This window comes from Oryctolagus cuniculus, chromosome 5 (genome assembly GCF_964237555.1).
Source record: "Oryctolagus cuniculus chromosome 5, mOryCun1.1, whole genome shotgun sequence".
NCBI classification, from domain to species: domain Eukaryota; kingdom Metazoa; phylum Chordata; class Mammalia; order Lagomorpha; family Leporidae; genus Oryctolagus; species Oryctolagus cuniculus.
This window is the reverse complement of record NC_091436.1, coordinates 152,058,380-152,075,205: the sequence shown is the minus strand read 5'-3', so window position 1 is coordinate 152,075,205 and position 16,826 is coordinate 152,058,380. Positions and strand designations below refer to the sequence as shown.

At 43.5% G+C, this 16,826-nt stretch overlaps 1 protein-coding gene across 2 annotated transcripts; it reads left to right on the top strand.

Moving 5' to 3' along the window:
• Positions 1–767: 767 nt before the first annotated feature.
• C5H6orf62 (chromosome 5 C6orf62 homolog) lies at positions 768–16,101 on the top strand. 2 transcript variants are annotated; one of them, XM_051855012.2, is made up of 5 exons: positions 768–976; positions 4,001–4,177; positions 5,453–5,575; positions 12,173–12,307; positions 14,747–16,101. In XM_051855012.2, the coding sequence occupies exons 1-5, from the start codon at positions 935–937 to the stop codon at positions 14,870–14,872; spliced, it is 603 nt and encodes a 200-aa protein (XP_051710972.1). In that variant the 5' UTR covers positions 768–934; the 3' UTR covers positions 14,873–16,101. The 2 variants fall into 2 exon arrangements, with proteins under 2 accessions (XP_051710972.1, XP_002714269.1); XM_002714223.5 differs by having other exon boundaries at positions 773–2,285.
• The last annotated feature ends 725 nt before the right edge of the window (positions 16,102–16,826 follow it).

Below are 16,826 nucleotides of genomic sequence, written 5' to 3'. Positions count from 1 at the left end.
CTCGGGGCGGTGCCGGTGAGGGGCGGGTGACGCAGCGTCGCTCGCTGCCATTTTAAGTTGTTTGTTCTCGCTGCTTCGCTCAAACGCGACTCTGCCCCGGACCCGGGAGCCGCCCGAGTCCGCCGCCGCTTCCGCAGCCGCCGGTGGGGGCACGAGGCTGTGCCACTGCGGACGCTCGCCTTTTCTGCGGCCTTTCCCCCATCCGGTCTCCTCGGCCTCCTTTCCAGAGAGCGGAAGCCCGCCTGTTGGGGGGAGGAGAGACTCGCGAGCAGATGCCTGAACTGAAATAACTTTATTCCGGGGCGTCCTCGGCTGACAGGCCGCTTAGCGCAGGGCCGCTCCCTCCCCGCCAGCGCCGACCTCCCCCTCTTTTCCTCCTCGTTCTCCTTCTCTGTCCCGTCGCCTCCGTCCCTCCCTCCTCCTCCTCCTCCTCCTCCGCCGCTGCCGGCGCCGAGCCAGACTATGGGTCCCAGGCGGGGGCTACGCGGCGGCAGCAGCGCGGGCGGCCAGGCCTTAGCGCGCTCTGCAGCGGGCATGGAGGGGCGCAGTCGGCTGGTGGTGTTCTCTTGACATGGCTCCCGCCCGAGCCGCCAGCAGCGCCGCCGCCGTCGCCGCCTCCGCCGCCGCCGCCGCTCCGCCCGCGGGCTGCGGCTAGAGGCCCGAGAGAGCCCGGCCCGCCGCCCTCGGGAGACAGACCAGCGCCCCCGGCCGTGCAGACTCGGGAAACATGGTCTGCTCGACGTGAGCGCTCCTCCGGAGTCCGGGAACTTAGTTTTTTTTTTTTTTTTTTTTGTTGGGGGTGGGTGGGAGGGCGGGCGGGCTTACTTTTAAGAAGTAATTGCTATTAACACGATTATTTTCTTTTCTTCCCACTGGTCCTCCCCATTTACCCTCTCCCGCCTCCTACCCGGGCGGGAGTTGTTTCCACGATGAAATGAGTGCGAACCCGAGGGATCCTGTGTCTCCCGTGGTGCGAGTGAGTCGCTGCCGCTGAGGGCGGGGGCGGGGGTGGGGCCTGGGCGGTGGGAGCAGGTGGTCCCCGGGCGCCGCCTGGGGCTGGGGCGACGAACCCGCCACCTTGGCCCCGGCAATGCTCACGCCAAGATAAGACCGCACATCCCACCACCTCGCACGGGGACGCACTCGCAGGGAAGGCTCCCCTGGGGAATGTAGGGCTCACCGCAGGGCTGGGGGCGTCAGGATCCCGGGCGTGAATTAGGTCTGCCCACCGCCGGAATAACTTCACCCCGTATCACGTACCCCCCTCTCCCTCTGCCATCATGATTCTCCTTGGCAGCAGCGCTAGCAGCCGCCTGAGGGTGGAGACGTGGGTGTTGGGGAAGTGGGTCGTGACTCCGCTGTTTCTTCTCATGGCTCCCTCGGGCAACAGCTGTCCGCCCCCGGTATACACTGTAGTCGATTGCGGGGAAACCCTGGACCTCGGCCCTTCCTTCTCTGATTTTGCACTTCTCTCTTTGCTCACCACCAAGTGTAATCAATAACAAGCACTGACAATACATAGCAATAGTGAAATCTGAAATAACTAAGAATTAATTAGGTACTACAGCCATGGATCTGGCTGGGTAAAATCCAATTGGATATTTCAGTTTCATTCCCTACCCTGTTTTTTTTTTTTTTGGTGTTTTGTTTTTGTTTTCGTTTTGTGTTTGGAAGGCAAGGATCACATTCCCCCCCCCCCCCCGTTCCTTTTCTTTAGTCCCTTTTCTTAAAGGGGGGGATACGGATGGATTTTGAGGATTGGACTGGTGTGGTTTTATCACACACCTAAATCCTGATACTAGGCTTTTCATTCCCCCCCAAAGCCTTTATTTTGGCATTTGAGCCAAATGTGTTTTCCAGGAAGTTAGTTCAAGTATTTTCTCCTTTTCTTTCCTTCCTCCTCTTCCTTTTCCCCACCTGATTCCAAACGTTACTGTCCAGACATGACTGGACAGCGGCTTTTGTTTCTTGACCCTGTAATATGACAGTCTGCTAATATTGCCAGAAGGTGCAGTTTTGGGGATACAGTTGTGATTTTAGCTATTATATTAGCAGGAAAAAAAAATGACTTGTTTCTGTTGTACTTGAGTCTTAAGAAAAAGTGCCCATAGTTTAGTGACAATTTCCAAAGGCTTTAGTACCACCTGTATTTCAAAATGGGGGACCCAAACTCCCGGAAGAAACAAGCTCTGAACAGACTACGTGCTCAGCTTAGAAAGAAAAAAGAATCTCTAGCTGACCAGTTTGACTTCAAGATGTATATTGCCTTTGTATTCAAGGAGAAGGTAATTTAAAGTTCTTAATGTGAATTAGCACAAGTGGTTTTGTAAGTGTATATTAAGTTGTTACTCTTAAGTAATTACTGATATTAGGTTAAAGAGTGGTTGATAAAAGTTTGCTTTGTATGCTTTTATACCTTTACGGATAATTTTTTGACGTGAGCACAGTAGTTGAATGTGACTGTATTGAAGGTCCTTAAGTACTGGTTTGGGAAGATTTGTTTCCAGAGGTCAGGAGGATCCACTTGCAATTAACCTGGGGTGGGAAACTTTGTAAAACTACAGTAATTTGGAGTTACATATGAAGTTTTATAACTGAATGTAGAAATTATCTAATAAAAAGTATAAAGAGGATGGAGTATTAAATTGGAATCAAAATGTATGTTTAGGTCAGTCTATTTAACTTCATGAATCAGGTGCCTTTTATCATATATTTAATGAAATAGACTACACTTTAATTTTTAGGAGCAGTTAAATGCTGACATGGTTAATTTTGTGTTTAGAAGTTTGCATTTTTGAAAATTCAAATTGACCCAGAGAGGAAGTAATATTTTGGTCAGAGTTAGTTTCACAGTTAAATAGCAGATGATGACATGAGTAGTCAAGGAGAACGTGATAAAAGTAATATATTTTTTTGTGCGTGATTAAAAGGGACTGCTTAAATTGTCAACAAGACTCTCTGACATGGGGTTAGACTATGAATATAAGGAATTGCCACTTTGATTTTATGCTTAAATTATGACCTAGTTGTAGTGGTATGTATTTAGTACTTTTGGGAAGGCTTCTGGATTGTTACTTATTTGTAATTTTTAAATGTTATTTCTATTTAAGAACACTCTTGCTTGTTAGAGTTTGGCTTTTAAGATGATTTTAAAGTGAAGTGTTCTGGATAGGTTGTCCCAGTGGGTAGCAGCAAGGATTTTCTTACCCATTTTTTTCTTTTTTTAAAGCTAGTTGTCTGCAAAATTGAGATCAGATTTTAGTTGGAGATATTAACAAAGAATAGCTCTTAAAATCCGAGATGTAAGTGGTGAGGCTAGATCTTTACATTTAATCTATTAAAAAAAATACCCCAATAGTACTAATCTGTAATGCCTGTGAAAATCGTTTTCTATGAGTGAATAGTACCTGGGCAGTTACCCTAAATACTTCACAATCTGTCCTCCATTGTACAGAATTTTATAGGTGAGAATGTCTCGAGTAATTTTAAAACAATTTGGTGTACATTTTCCCCTCCTTTTCTTAAATTGATAACGTGTGGTTACACTCAGGAGATCCAGAAGATAATGTAAACTGGCCCACTTACAGGATAAGACAGTTGATTTGAGCAGCATTTTGTTTAAGCTGGCAAGATTTTAATGTAGCTGTATGCAGAACCAGTTAAATCATCCAAGGCTTCATCACTCAATTTTTTAAACTTTTCTTTTTAAGTCTTAGCAGTATTTCTTATATATTAAGAAGTGTTGTCTAAAATAAGTACTTGGTATAAATACCATAATAGTATAAAACTGAAATTAAGCATTCTGGTAATAGCCTGTTTGTATAAAGTTGTGGGTAGTGTGGGGGGAGAGAGAACTGTCTTAAGTATTTTTGGTGTAAAATTTAGATATTTCTAAGAATTTTGCTGAGTTAAAGTACTTGACCTTGTTAGTATGGACTGGGTGTTAAACAACAGTGTGCTCTCGGTGGGTTAATAACCTTTTTTTTTTTTTATTTTTTAGAAGAAAAAATCAGCACTTTTTGAAGTGTCTGAAGTTATACCAGTCATGACAAATAATTATGAAGAAAATATCCTGAAAGGTGTGCGAGATTCCAGCTATACCTTGGAAAGTTCCATTGAGCTTTTACAGAAGGATGTGGTACAGCTCCATGCTCCTCGATACCAGTCTATGAGAAGGGTAAGTTCTGTCTTTTTTTTTTTCCCTCAAGATTGATTTATTTAATTTGAAAGAGCTACATAGAGAGGCAGAGAGAGCTATCGAGGTCTTCCATCCACTGGTTCACTCCCCAATTGGCCACAACAGCCAGAGCTGTGCCGATCTGAAACCAGGAGCCTTGAGCTTCCTTAGGGTCTCCCACGCAGGTGCAGAGGTCCAAACATGTGGGCCATCTTCCACTGCTTTCCCAGGCCATAGCAGAGAGCTGGATTGGAAGTGGAATAGCTGGGACTTGAACTGGTGTCCATATGGGATGCTGGCACTGCAGGTGGTTGCTTTACCTGCTATGCCATGGCACTAATCCCAATAAGTAAAATCTTAAAAATAGAAAATTAATGTGAGATACCTGAACAAGAAATCCCTATAATAATTAGTGTTAGGGAGGAGGGCTTGAGATAACTGTGTCCTGATATAGAAAAGATTTATTGGCCTTTGAAAAGTAATATGCTGGGTAGGACAATAAAAAATAAGAACAAGATTGGAGAAAAGTGGCTGTCTGAGAACATATAACAAAGATAACATTTCATGGGCCAGTGCTGTTGTGTAATAGGTAAAGCCGCCGCCTGCAGTGCCAGCATCCCAAATGGACACCAGTAACAGTCCTGGCTGCTCCACTTCCCATCCAGCTCTCTGTTATGGCCTGGGAAAGCAGCAGAAGATGGCCCAAGTGCTTGGGCCCCTGCACCCACGTGGGAGACCTGGAAGAAGCTCCTGGCTTCAGATTGACGCAGCACCGACTATTACAGCCAATTGGGGAGTGAACCAGCGGATGGAAGACCTCTTTTCTGCTTTTCTTTCTCTTTCTGTGTAACTCTTTCAAATAAATAAATCTTGAAATAAAGCATTTCAGCTCACATAGCACAGTGATTCGTCTCGGAGGTTCCAAGATACCCTTATTAAATAGGTCCTGATTTTGAAGGGTAGAAATAAAGGTTTAATGACTGACAATAAGCCAGAACTTCAGTTCAGGTTTTCATCATGCACTGATGAATCTAGGTCTTGTGGGAGGAACATTTGGACCCAGTGACTATATGTGGATTCTGTGCAATATAAAGAAAATCAAAATTAGGCCATGAGCTCTTCAAATTACATGCAGTTCTATTAACATTACCTTTTCAGATGTAAAATGATATGATGAGCCTTTTGTACTTGTAAAAGGTTTCCATAAACTGTAGTTTGTGACATTGCTTGTTCCAGCTTTGTTTTAAAGTAATTTTTTTTTATTTCATTTTGTAGGATGTAATTGGCTGTACTCAGGAGATGGATTTCATTCTTTGGCCTCGGAATGATATAGAGAAAATTGTCTGTCTCCTGTTTTCTAGGTGGAAGGAATCTGATGAGCCTTTTAGGCCTGTTCAGGTATTTTATTCTAAAATAAGTGTAATGAGCACTTGACTAAGTGAAAACTCCTGGAATAGAGTTTAACTTGAGAAATTCTTTGGGAATACGCTCTGTGGTAATTCTTCTGAATGTTCTGGTTAAAGAGAAGAAAGCATATATAGATTATAGAATCTCTTGAGAGTGAGGTGATCCTAACTGCCTAGTGTGTCTTTGAAATTATGGCCACAGAAAACCTTTAGAGGGGCCCTTAGATGAGCTTCATCTTCGATGATGTGTGACCCTTGTTCCTATCACCACGTGGGCTTCTGAGATACTGTATTGTATCCTGGTTTTCAAGGGAATCTGAATATGGTCTAAATTGGGTTCTGCTGTTTTGTAGAAGTTGGTATGTGTATAGAACTGTGTAGGAGAAAAGTAAACTTAGTAGTAGTTCTAAAGATTTGTTTATTTGAAAGGCAGAGTTAGGGGGAGAGACAGATCTTCCGTCCTCTGATTCATTCCTCAAATGGCCACAACAGCTGGAGCTGGGCCTGTCCAGAGCCAGGAGGTAGGAGCTTACTACGAAAGTTATTACCAATATACCCTTCCACATATGTTCAGTCCAGATTTTATTTTTTACTTATTTTTTTTGAAAATTTACATTTATTTGAAAGGAGAGGGAGGGAGGAAGGAAGAAGGAAAGAGAGAGCGAGAGATCGATCCTCCATGTGTTGGTTCACTCCCTCAATGGCCACAACAGCCAGAGCTGGGCCAATCAGGAGCCAGGAGCCTCTTCTGGGTCTCCCACACGGGTGCAGGGGCCAAAGCACTTGGGTCATCCTCCACTGCTTTCTCAGGCGCCCTGGCAGGGGGCTGGATGGAAGTGGAGCAGCTGGGATGCTGGCACTGCAGGTGGCAGCTTTACTGTGCCAAGGCACTGGCCCCCGGTCCTCTTTTTTAAAGTACATTTGTACACATAAAGGAAAAAGCGATCTACCAAAATGTTAATTATGATCAGTTGTGGGTTGGGTGGGATATATACATATATATATCTTCATATTTTGTAATTTTACAATCAGGAAAATGACATTTAAGGACTCATTCATGCTAAGCAGATAGTAAAAGGCTTACTTTAAGATAACTGTTTACGGATGTGAAAACTGTCATCTGAAAAGTCAGCATGTATCCATCACCGTGAGGAGCCTTTGTGGAGCCTCTATGTGATGGATGTGCACTTGGTGTCCTCCCTGAGCACCCTTTATATTGTTGCTGGACATCAGCTCAAATAGATTGTCTTCTCAAGACTCAGCTGACTGCTTTCTAAAGATGATCCTGATGGGCTAAGTAGAGGTGAAAGTGTCATGTTTGTGTCTTCATGGATGGTGACTGATTGTGACTGTGCCACAGATGATAAGTTGTCTATAAAAGGAATGAAAGTGATAATGGAAATAGCATAAGAGCAGGACTTAACAAACTCTCTTTTACTGAACTGGTCTGCAGACAGTGTTCAGAATCCTGTTGGAAAAATGGTAGGTTCTCTTACCACTGTATGCTTGAATTTCTAATACTCTGTCTTTCCTTCTGGGGACTTAATAAGTCTTGTCCCAATTATTAGCATAGCTGAAGTTTGAGAGCATTCCCATCCACTGGTTCACCGTAAATGGCTGCAACGGTCCCCAGCTGCAGCCAAATGGTTGTATGGCAGGAACTCAGTCCACGTTTCCCATGTGAGTGGCAGGAACCCAGTCACTTGAGGTATCATGCTACTCTCGGGGTTTGTGTGGAGCCTGGGGATGGAGCCCAGACATACTCATGTGGAATGCAGGCATTCCAACCAGTGTCTTAACCGCTTGGCCAAATGCCCACCCCTGTGGCTCATGATTATAAGTTGACTCTTGGGCTTTTTTCTAATTATATACATTTAATTTTTGTAATAACAAAGTAGGTATGAGCCTCCTTTTACAGAGGAAAAAATTGAGACAGACTGGGCAAATAACAGGTCCAAAGTCATGCAGTTAGGTAGTGGCTAAGCCTGACTGTTAAACTCTAATGCTGTTAACTCTACCCTACGCTATGGAAAGTTCCCTGTAATTGTAAAACCTTAAAAACCTGGACTGAGGGGGTCGGCATTGTGGCGTAGCATATAAAACTGCTGCCTGCGACGTCAGCATCCCATATAGGCATCGGTCCAAGCTGCTCCCCTTCTGATCCAGCTCCCTGCTAATGCACCTGGGAAAGCAGTGGGAAACCAGGAAGAAAGTCGTAGCTTCAGCCTGGCCAGCCCTAGCAGTTGCCACTATTTGGAGAGTAAACCAGCAGATGGAGGGCCCCTCTCTCTAACTCTGCCTTTCAAATAAATAAATAAATTTTTTGAAAAAAATAAATAAAGAATATGGCCCAGGTGCTTGGGCCCTGCACCCCATGGGAGACCAGGAAAAGCACCTGGCTCCTGGCTCCTGCCATCGGATCAGCGCGGTGCACCGGCCGCGGCGGCCATTGGAGGGTGAACCAACGGCAAAAGGAAGACCTTTCTCTCTGTCTCTCTCTCTCACTGTCCATTCTGCCTGTCAAAAAAATAAAATAAAATAAAATGTGGACTGAATATATGTGGTAGGGTATATAGGTAATAACTTTTGTAATTTTAGAATTCAACAATGGTAAGTTAATATGAAAACTAATTTACTTGAAATAATCTAAAATAGTCATTCCTAAGTGTCCTTTGGGGGATTGGTTCCAGGCCTAATTTCCTGAAGCACTTTAAAATACAAATACTTCCATAGTGAGATTTAATAGCAACTGTAATGAAGATTGTAACTATCAAGTTCCTGTTGTATTCAGTATTAGGAACTGCTGGATGGTACTGTTAAAATATGTATCATCTTTCTCCACTAATACTGCTGCCAAGCTGGCTCTGCCTCTCACTGCTGGGATTTCCTTGCTTCATGCTGCCTTTTGAAGTGACGTAGAGGTTCATGGAAGACTTTTTGCAGTCTCACACAAACCTCTTTGCTGTGTTTACTGACTGCTCCCATCTACCCTGGTATTTACTTTACTGTTTTCTTGAACATTTTTTTTAAACATATTTTGTGGGGAGCAACTCGGACTAGACTAAGTTACTGAAATTAAGACTTATTCTATGCATCTGCTCTCCCACAATATGGCGCTGGGAGAGGAGTAAAAACAGCTTCTACACAGCTGCCTCCAGTTCAACCAGTAACCTGCAGGAGCTGATCCTGCTCCTGATTGGAGGAGAGCAGCGTACTCGGTGTGTGGGTAGCAGAGTTGGGATTGGTGGAAGAGGACTATAAAGGAGGAGAGAGACAACATGCACCAGGAACATCTAAAGGGAACACCTGAGGAACATCTGAGCAGCCCGAGAGAGCCGGCGGTGTGCCGCTCCCCCGCGGAAGTGGGGAAAGTGGCAGGGGGAACCGCCCTCCCACGGAGGTGGAAGGGACGGTAGCCAACCCGGGAAGAACCGGCAGCAAACCCGGGGAGGGCCGAGCAGACAAAAGAACAGCGCAGGGTCCTGTGTCGTTCCTCCACGAAGAGGGGGAGCGACAACATTTCTGTTTATATTAGTCCTTTTTTCTAGAATGGTATTTTCCAAATTAATCTGTCATCACTACCCTGAGAAAAATTACCTGTCCTTAAAGGCACACTTTTTTTTTAAAATTTATTTGAAAGGCAGAGTTACGCAGAGGAGAGGCAGAGAGAGAGAGAGAGGTCTTCAATGCACTGGTTCGCTCCCCAATTGGTTGTAGCTGCTGGAGCTGCACCGATCCAAAGCCAGGAGCTTCTTCTCAGTCTCCCAAGCAGGTGCAGGGGCCCAAGGACTTGGGCCATCTTGTACAGCTTTCCCAGGCCATAGCAGAGAGCTGGCTTGGAAGTGGAGCAGCCGGGACTAGAACTGGCTCCCATAAGGGATGGTGGCACTGCAGGCGGTGGTTTAACCTGCTATGCCACAGCGAAAATGCACACTCTGAAATCACCAACTCTGCTTTCACATTGCCTTGTCTTAATCTTTCTTCCAGTTGCACTTGGATAAGAACCCATTTTGAAGTTTCACAGATAGTGACATCTTACTCGAAAGCCTTTTTCCTTTTTTTTTTTTTTTTTTTTTTTTTTTCGAAAAGTAACACAAGGGGAGAGACAGATCTTCTATCCACTGGTTCATTCCCCAAATAGCTGCAATGACCAGTTGCTGGTCTGGGTTGAAACCAGAAGTCTGGAAACTCTCATCTAGGTCTCCCCCATGGGCCCCAAGTACTTGGGCTGTCTGCTGCTGTCTTCCTGCTGGATTGGAAGCAGAGCAGCCAAGACTCTGGCTAGTGCTCTGATGTGGGATGCTGGTGTTGTAAGTGGCAGCTTAACTCACTGTTCCCCTGCCAGCCCCTGGGAAGGTTTTTTTTTTTTTTTTTTTTTTTGACAGGCAGAGTGGACAGTGAGAGAGAGAGACAGAGAGAAAGGTCTTCCTTTGCCGTTGGTTCACCCTCCAATGGCCGCCGCGGCCGGCGCGCTGCGGCCGGCGCACCGCGCTGATCCGATGGCAGGAGCCAGGAGCCAGGTGCTTTTCCTGGTCTCCCATGGGGTGCAGGGCCCAAGCACCTGGGCCATCCTCCACTGCACTCCCTGGCCACAGCAGAGAGCTGGCCTGGAAGAGGGGCAACCGGGACAGAATCCGGCGCCCCGACCGGAACTAGAACCCGGTGTGCCGGCGCCGCTAGGCGGAGGATTAGCCTAGTGAGCCGCGGCGCCGGCCCCTGGGAAGGTTTTTGATGCAAGTTCTGCACCCTCTTCTCCCCCCATTTTTCTACTTCTTTTTTTCTTTAAAGATTTAATTTTGTTTTATTTGAAAGAGTTACAGAAAGAGGAGAGACACAGAGATCTTCCATCTGCTGGTTCACTCTCAAAAATGGCCCCAGTGGCCGGGGCTGGGCCAAACCAAAGCCAGGAGGCAGGAGCTTTATCCAAGTCTCACATGGAGCTGCAGGGGCCCAAGTGCTTGGGCCATCTGCTGCTGCTTTCCTAGACAAATTAGCAGAGAGCTGGATCGAAAGTGGAATAGCCAGGACTCGAACTGGCGCCCATATGGGATGCCTACATTGCAGGTGGAGGCTTAACCTATGCTACAATGCTGGCTGCCACCCCCATTTTTTCAGAGACGCTTTTATTCATTTGAAACAGAGTGGCCTCCATCTGGTTCACTACCCAAATGGCTGCCATGGCCAGGGATAGGCCAGGCTAAAGCCAGGAGCCTCATCCTGGTCTCCCATATTGGTGGCAGGGGCCCAGGTACTTGGGCCATGTTCATTTGCTTTTCCCAGGCATATCAGTGGGGAGCTGGATTGGCAGTAGAGCATCTGGGACATGAACTGGTGCCCATATGGGATGCCAATGTTGCCAATAGCTTAACCCGCTAGCCACAGTGCTTGCTCCATATAAGCCCTTTAAGGTTGAGAAAATCTTATACTTTTTAGTAGCTAATAGCATGTTTTAAATAAACTTGTGAAAATGCTAAGAATTTAGTATTGCAATTGTGTGAAAGTATAATTTCTCTATCGTTTTACATGCAAGTAGTATGTAGACATGTATATTTTATGTTACAGTTTATAAGGAAAGCTACTAGGCAGTAAAATCCAAGATTTCATTTCCAAATTTCCTACTTGTTCACATCATAAGGGAGTAAAAATTCTTTGAACCAGACGAACTGATTTCTACAGTCCATTTTTATCTCCATGTCAGATTGTTAAAGGTGTCTGCTCAGTTCTCCCTTGGTCTTCCCACCCATATTCAGCATCTGCCAGTGCCTACAGACATTTTGTGGGAAGATCAAGTTGATAATGTTAAGAGATGGAAAGCGTGTTCTTATCATAAGTCTTTGATAACTTAGAAACTTTAAAACAATCTGAGGCTGGCTATGGAAAATATACACATAAATTCTAAAACATTTGAGTGGTGGTGGGGGGAATGGATGTTTGGATGTCGTCTGTGATACCTGCATTCCATGTCTTAGTGCCTGAGTTTGAGACCTGGCTGTGTTCTCTGCCATTGTGCACCTTGGAGGCAGCAGGTGATGCCATGTGACTGAGCTGCCCATATGGGAGACCCAGATTTGTTCCAGGCTCCTGGCTCTGCCTGCTTGTTGGTATTTAGTGAATGAATAAGTGATGAGAATGTTCTCTTTCTATCTTGCTGCCTCTCAGATAATATCAGGGATTCCTGTGTCCTCAGAAGCCTGTTTATGTGAGGAGTGGAATATTTCACATGTGGATATCTCATTTAATCTTCTCAACTGTCCTGTGAAATAGACTAGAACTGTATTTTATAGATGAGACTAAAATTTAGAGAAGTTAAGGGATTTGCATAAGATCAGTGGTGAAGGATTCTAACAGTGTGTCTTCTAATGAAAGGAGGGTGGTGTCCTTGGGGTTTGAAGTGCTAAGGTGAGTGTCTTCAGCCGAGTAGGTTTGAAAATAGGATTTTATGAACTTCGGCTTAAAATCTTTGCGTATAAGATTTAGTCGCTTTGGTACAGATCTTAAAGAACAAGTTACATAATGGGAGTGTTACCTGATAGAACTTTCTGCAGGGAAAGCACACGTTTGTGGTTACATATAAATATTTTGTCATTAGGCCAAATTTGAGTTTCATCACGGTGACTATGAAAAGCAGTTTCTGCATGTACTGAGCCGCAAGGACAAGACTGGAATTGTTGTCAACAATCCTAACCAGTCAGTGTTTCTCTTCATTGACAGACAGCACTTGCAGGTAAGAATTTTTTTTTTCCTGACAATCACCAAGGAACTCATTCACAAAGCTTATTGGTTGGTAAACAGTTTTGTAAACTAGTTACTTGATTCTGTTTTGCCTGTCAGAACTGCATTATTTTTAGTTATTTACAAGAAACATTGTAGGCCTCAACCTAGAATGATTCTCAAACTTTGCTGTGTGTTAGAACTTACAGGAAAGTTAGGATCCCAGTGTACAGTGCTGAAAACCACTGCCTTTGAACTTTTCAACCTGGCATGTGCTCAACAGATAAACATCACCTGGGAACTTGTTAAAATTGTAGAATCTAATGCCCTACAGCAGCCTTATTAAAAACTGTATAAATTTTTGTGATGGCATTCAGTTCTCAGTTGATTTAAAAAACGAATGAAAAACTATGGAGCTGGTGGTGTTGGTGCAGCAGGCGAAGCTGCCATCCTCAGTGCTAGCATCCTGTATGGGCACTGGTTGAATCCTGCCTGCCTCGCTTGCAATCCAGCTCCCTGCTAATGCACTTGAGAAAGCAGTGGAAGATGGTCCAGGTGCTTGGGCCCTTGCACCCACATGGAAGATCCAAGCTCCTGGCTTCGGCCTGGCCTGGCTGTTTGGGGAGTGAAACAAAAGATGGAAGATGTTTCTCTGTCTCTCTGTCTTTCAGATATATAAATAAATCTTTTTTTTTAAAAAAAGTGAATTAGAATTTGATAGCTTCTTTGTTACAAGTTAATAACCTGGAGACAGCAGCATCATGTTACCATTCATTCAGCGTGAGTGCCTACACAGGGCCAGGCACTGCATGGCAGTGAAGTAAATATTAACTAATCCCTGTCTGGATGGATTCGTATCCCATCATGGGAGACTCAGCCATGTAACTAAAATATGGTTAGATGGTGGTGAGTGCTGAGAAAGAGAAATCTGGGTTAGAGGGATATAAACTTTCAAATACTGGTTTCTTTATGTCTTCTGGTAAATGCTTTTTCCTTTTTAATTGCTTGTAGTGTACTTCATTTGACTTTTTGAAAAACTACCTGTAGTAGGCAATTGAGATAGTTTTACACAGTTTAAAGGTTACTGACGTGATGGAATACACACCAGATTTTTAATCACAGAAGCTTTGATGATAGGTTTGCTAATATAGGAGAATTAAATTTCATATGTGTGTATTATGAGGTCGTTAGTACTGTATAAAATGGTCTAGTGACTTTGAGAAATTACTTTATTATCAAGGAGAGATCTTTTTATTTGTTAAGAACCAAACGGGCTGCTGTTGTGACATAGCAGGTTAAGCCTCCACCCATGATGCTGGCATTCCATATGGGTGCTGGTTCAAGACCCGGCTGTTCCACTTTCCATCCAGCTCCCTGCTAATGTGCCTGGGAAAGCAGCAGATGATGGTTCACATATTTGGGCCCCTGTACCCACATGGAAGACCTGGAAGAAGCTTCTGTCAATCTGCCCCAGCCCCGGCCATTGCAGCCTTTTGGGAAGTGAACTAGTGGATGGAAGATCTTTTTCTGTCCTCCTCTCTATAACTCTGCCTTTCAAATAAAAAACAAAACAAAGAACTTGAAAAGTAAACAGATTGAATCCTTTTGATGGAAAAAGAAAAAAAAAGCCTTTTAAGTTCTGTCAGCTAAAATTTGGGTTATGGGTAAGAGGACCAACAGTGTGTTTGGATTGTCCCAGTTTAGCACTGAAAGATTCAAGTCCTAGAAATGCTTCAGGCTCAGGCAAACTGGAGCAGTTTGTTGTAGATGAACTTGATCTTCAGTGTTTGTATTCTTAGTCCTCTTTCTTTGCTTTGTACGAAGATTATGTTCTTAATCTTTATGAGCTGGAGGTGTGTTGACATACTTGTAATTTATAGAAGAATCCACCACCACTTAGTCTATGAGGAAATGATGTTAGCACTATAGTCATTATATGAAGGGCTTTACATGTGTGGACTCATTTAATCCTTAACAATCTGAGGTAACCATTTTCATAGCTAAAGAATTAATTATAACTTGGTCAAAATCATTGGCAGAGATCTTGTGCTTTTTGTCATAATGTGAGCTCCATGATAAGGGCTAGTCCAAAGGATAGTCTTAAAGTGGTATAGTCACATGCCCTGAGTGGGCAGGGTCTAGTACAGAGGTAGTCTCTGATCAAATATCTCCACGAAATGTTTTTAACCCCAGTTCTTTTTGGCAAGTGCTAGTTTTTATTTTTTAATTCTGCATAAGTTTTCTAAGCATTTATTTAGTTTATAGTTAGCTTCCCTCTTTTTCCTGTATCTGGAGTGGTGCGATTGTCTTCCTAACTAGAGTGTGGGTAGGAACCCTGCTGTATCTCTTACTCTGAATGCTTTATTGTGTACCCTTAGTTGCTTAAATTCTGGGAATTTGACTTCAAGTGACAGTTACGTTAGTCTTGTTTAATATTTTTTTCCCCTTCCAGACTCCAAAAAACAAAGCTACAATCTTCAAGTTATGCAGCATCTGCCTTTACCTGCCACAGGAACAGCTTACCCACTGGGCAGTGGGCACCATAGAGGATCACCTCCGTCCTTACATGCCGGAATAGACTGACCAGCAAAATGGAGAAGATCAGAGAATGCAGCAGCAATTTTTTTTTCTTGTTTTCTTACCACTTTATTCTTTCAGCGTTTAAGGAAAATGGACTCATGCACAGAACACTATGCATTTTGAAACTTCATTCTGGATTTTTTTTTTAATCATTTGTATCTCAGAACTTAAACAAATTAGATGTCTTCTGCACGGACTGTGTGAAAGAAGATGCTTTGCATATTCGCTGCACTGCATCAGCATCTTGCGAAAATGTGAATGAAAGGACTATTGTGCACTGAATGCGTCACTGTGTCTGAAAGCACAAGGTGATACTCACTCTCGATGGTCTTCCCATTTGTCCGGGTTTTTGCCTCTGACATCTGTCATCAGTATTTAGAGGGCGAGAACCGATGTAACAGGTATAAATAACGTTTGAAAAAACTTAATAGCTTTGCTATAGTCACCGTTGTTCCAGAGCACTGTCAGATTCATTCTGATGACCAGAGTGGTTACAAAAAACAAAACCAAACCAACCATGGGAAAGAAATCTTAAGTGAAAAAAGCATCTCATTGTAGGCAGTCTTGCCTCATATCTTACTGGGCCATATTTGTTTCCTGGTACTCATGTATTTTTTTCCCAGATCTCTTTCCCTAAGTTGCTGTTATAAAGTATTCTGCTGAGTGTGGATGCAGTCGTACACATAAGCAGATCTGGAGTCTGAAGTAGCTAACGCAGCTATAAAACTGAGAAATACTTTCATAGCTGCAGAAACCATGATAGGTAGAGGACTTTGCTTTTTGGTTTTAAAGAGGAGATTTAATTACAAAGAAAATTCCAGTGATTGTGCAGAAATACTGGTTTCTACACCATTCTAAAGAAAAATGAGGGTTTTTGGAGTAGAAAAAGTTATAAAAGTTGGGATCTTAAATTGTAAAAAAAAAAAAAAAAAAACAAAACCATTGAGTGTCGAAGTTCTAAAAGCAGAACTCATTTGTGCAATGAACATAAGGAAAGACTACTGTATAGTTTTTTTTTGTTGTTTTGTTTTCTTTTAAATGAAGAAAGGCTTTGCTTAAGGGTTGCATACTTTTATTGGAGTAAATCTGAATGATCCTACTCCTTTGGAGTAAAACTAATGCTTACCAGTTTCCAATTGTATTTAGCTTCTGGTTGGAATTTGAAAAAAAATGAAAACCTAAATAAAATAGGTGAAAGTTCCCTGACTATTCAGGTGAATACACAAAGCTTGAAGTGGTAACTTTATTTCTCCAAGTCACGGTGAAACCATAACCTCAGAAAAACTTGGCAGTTGGGTTTGTATCCTCAGTAAGTACTTAAGAGGAATCGAGGATGTTTTGTCGGTTTTCAATAGTTGGCAGCCTTGCTTCACGGGAAAGAAAAACAGCTTTCACATACTTTCTGGTCAACTAAAATAATTCTTCAGAAGTCTTTCAAAAGATTTATTTATTTAATTGAAAGAGTTACAGAGAAATCTTCTATCCATTGATTCACTCCTCAAATGGCCACAATTGCTGGGGCTGGTCTATGTAGAAGTCAGGAGCTTGGAATTCCATCTGGGTCTCTCAAGTGGGTCCAGGGCCCAAGCTAAGCCATCTGCTGCTGCTTTCCCAGGCGTACTACCTGGTAGCTGGATCAGAAGTGCTCCAACCAGTGCCCATATGGGATGTTGGCCCCGGAAGATATTCAAAGTAACGCTTTGTACCTTTACTGTGGCCAGATGCTGTTCTCACTTCTTACCTTAATTAAACAACCCTGAAGGAAATAGGTGCAGAGGTTAAGAACTTGCCGAAGCTCAAGTCTTTAGTGGAGGATTTAAAACTAGCTGACTGGCTCTGGAGTCTAAGCACTTGGCCTTTTTTTTTTTTTTTTTTTTTTTTTTTTTTTTTTTTTTAACAGGCAGAGTGGACAGAGAGAAAGGTCTTCCTTTTGCCGTTGGTTCATCCTGCAA

Bases quoted from the DNA above. Each gene is read 5' to 3' on its own strand.
- C5H6orf62 (XM_002714223.5), top strand. From the start codon at position 2,157: ATGGGGGACCCAAACTCCCGGAAGAAACAAGCTCTGAACAGACTACGT. The intron at 2,286-4,000 runs GTAATTTAAAGT...TTTATTTTTTAG, and splicing joins CCTTTGTATTCAAGGAGAAG to AAGAAAAAATCAGCACTTTT. The intron at 4,178-5,452 runs GTAAGTTCTGTC...TTCATTTTGTAG, and splicing joins GATACCAGTCTATGAGAAGG to GATGTAATTGGCTGTACTCA.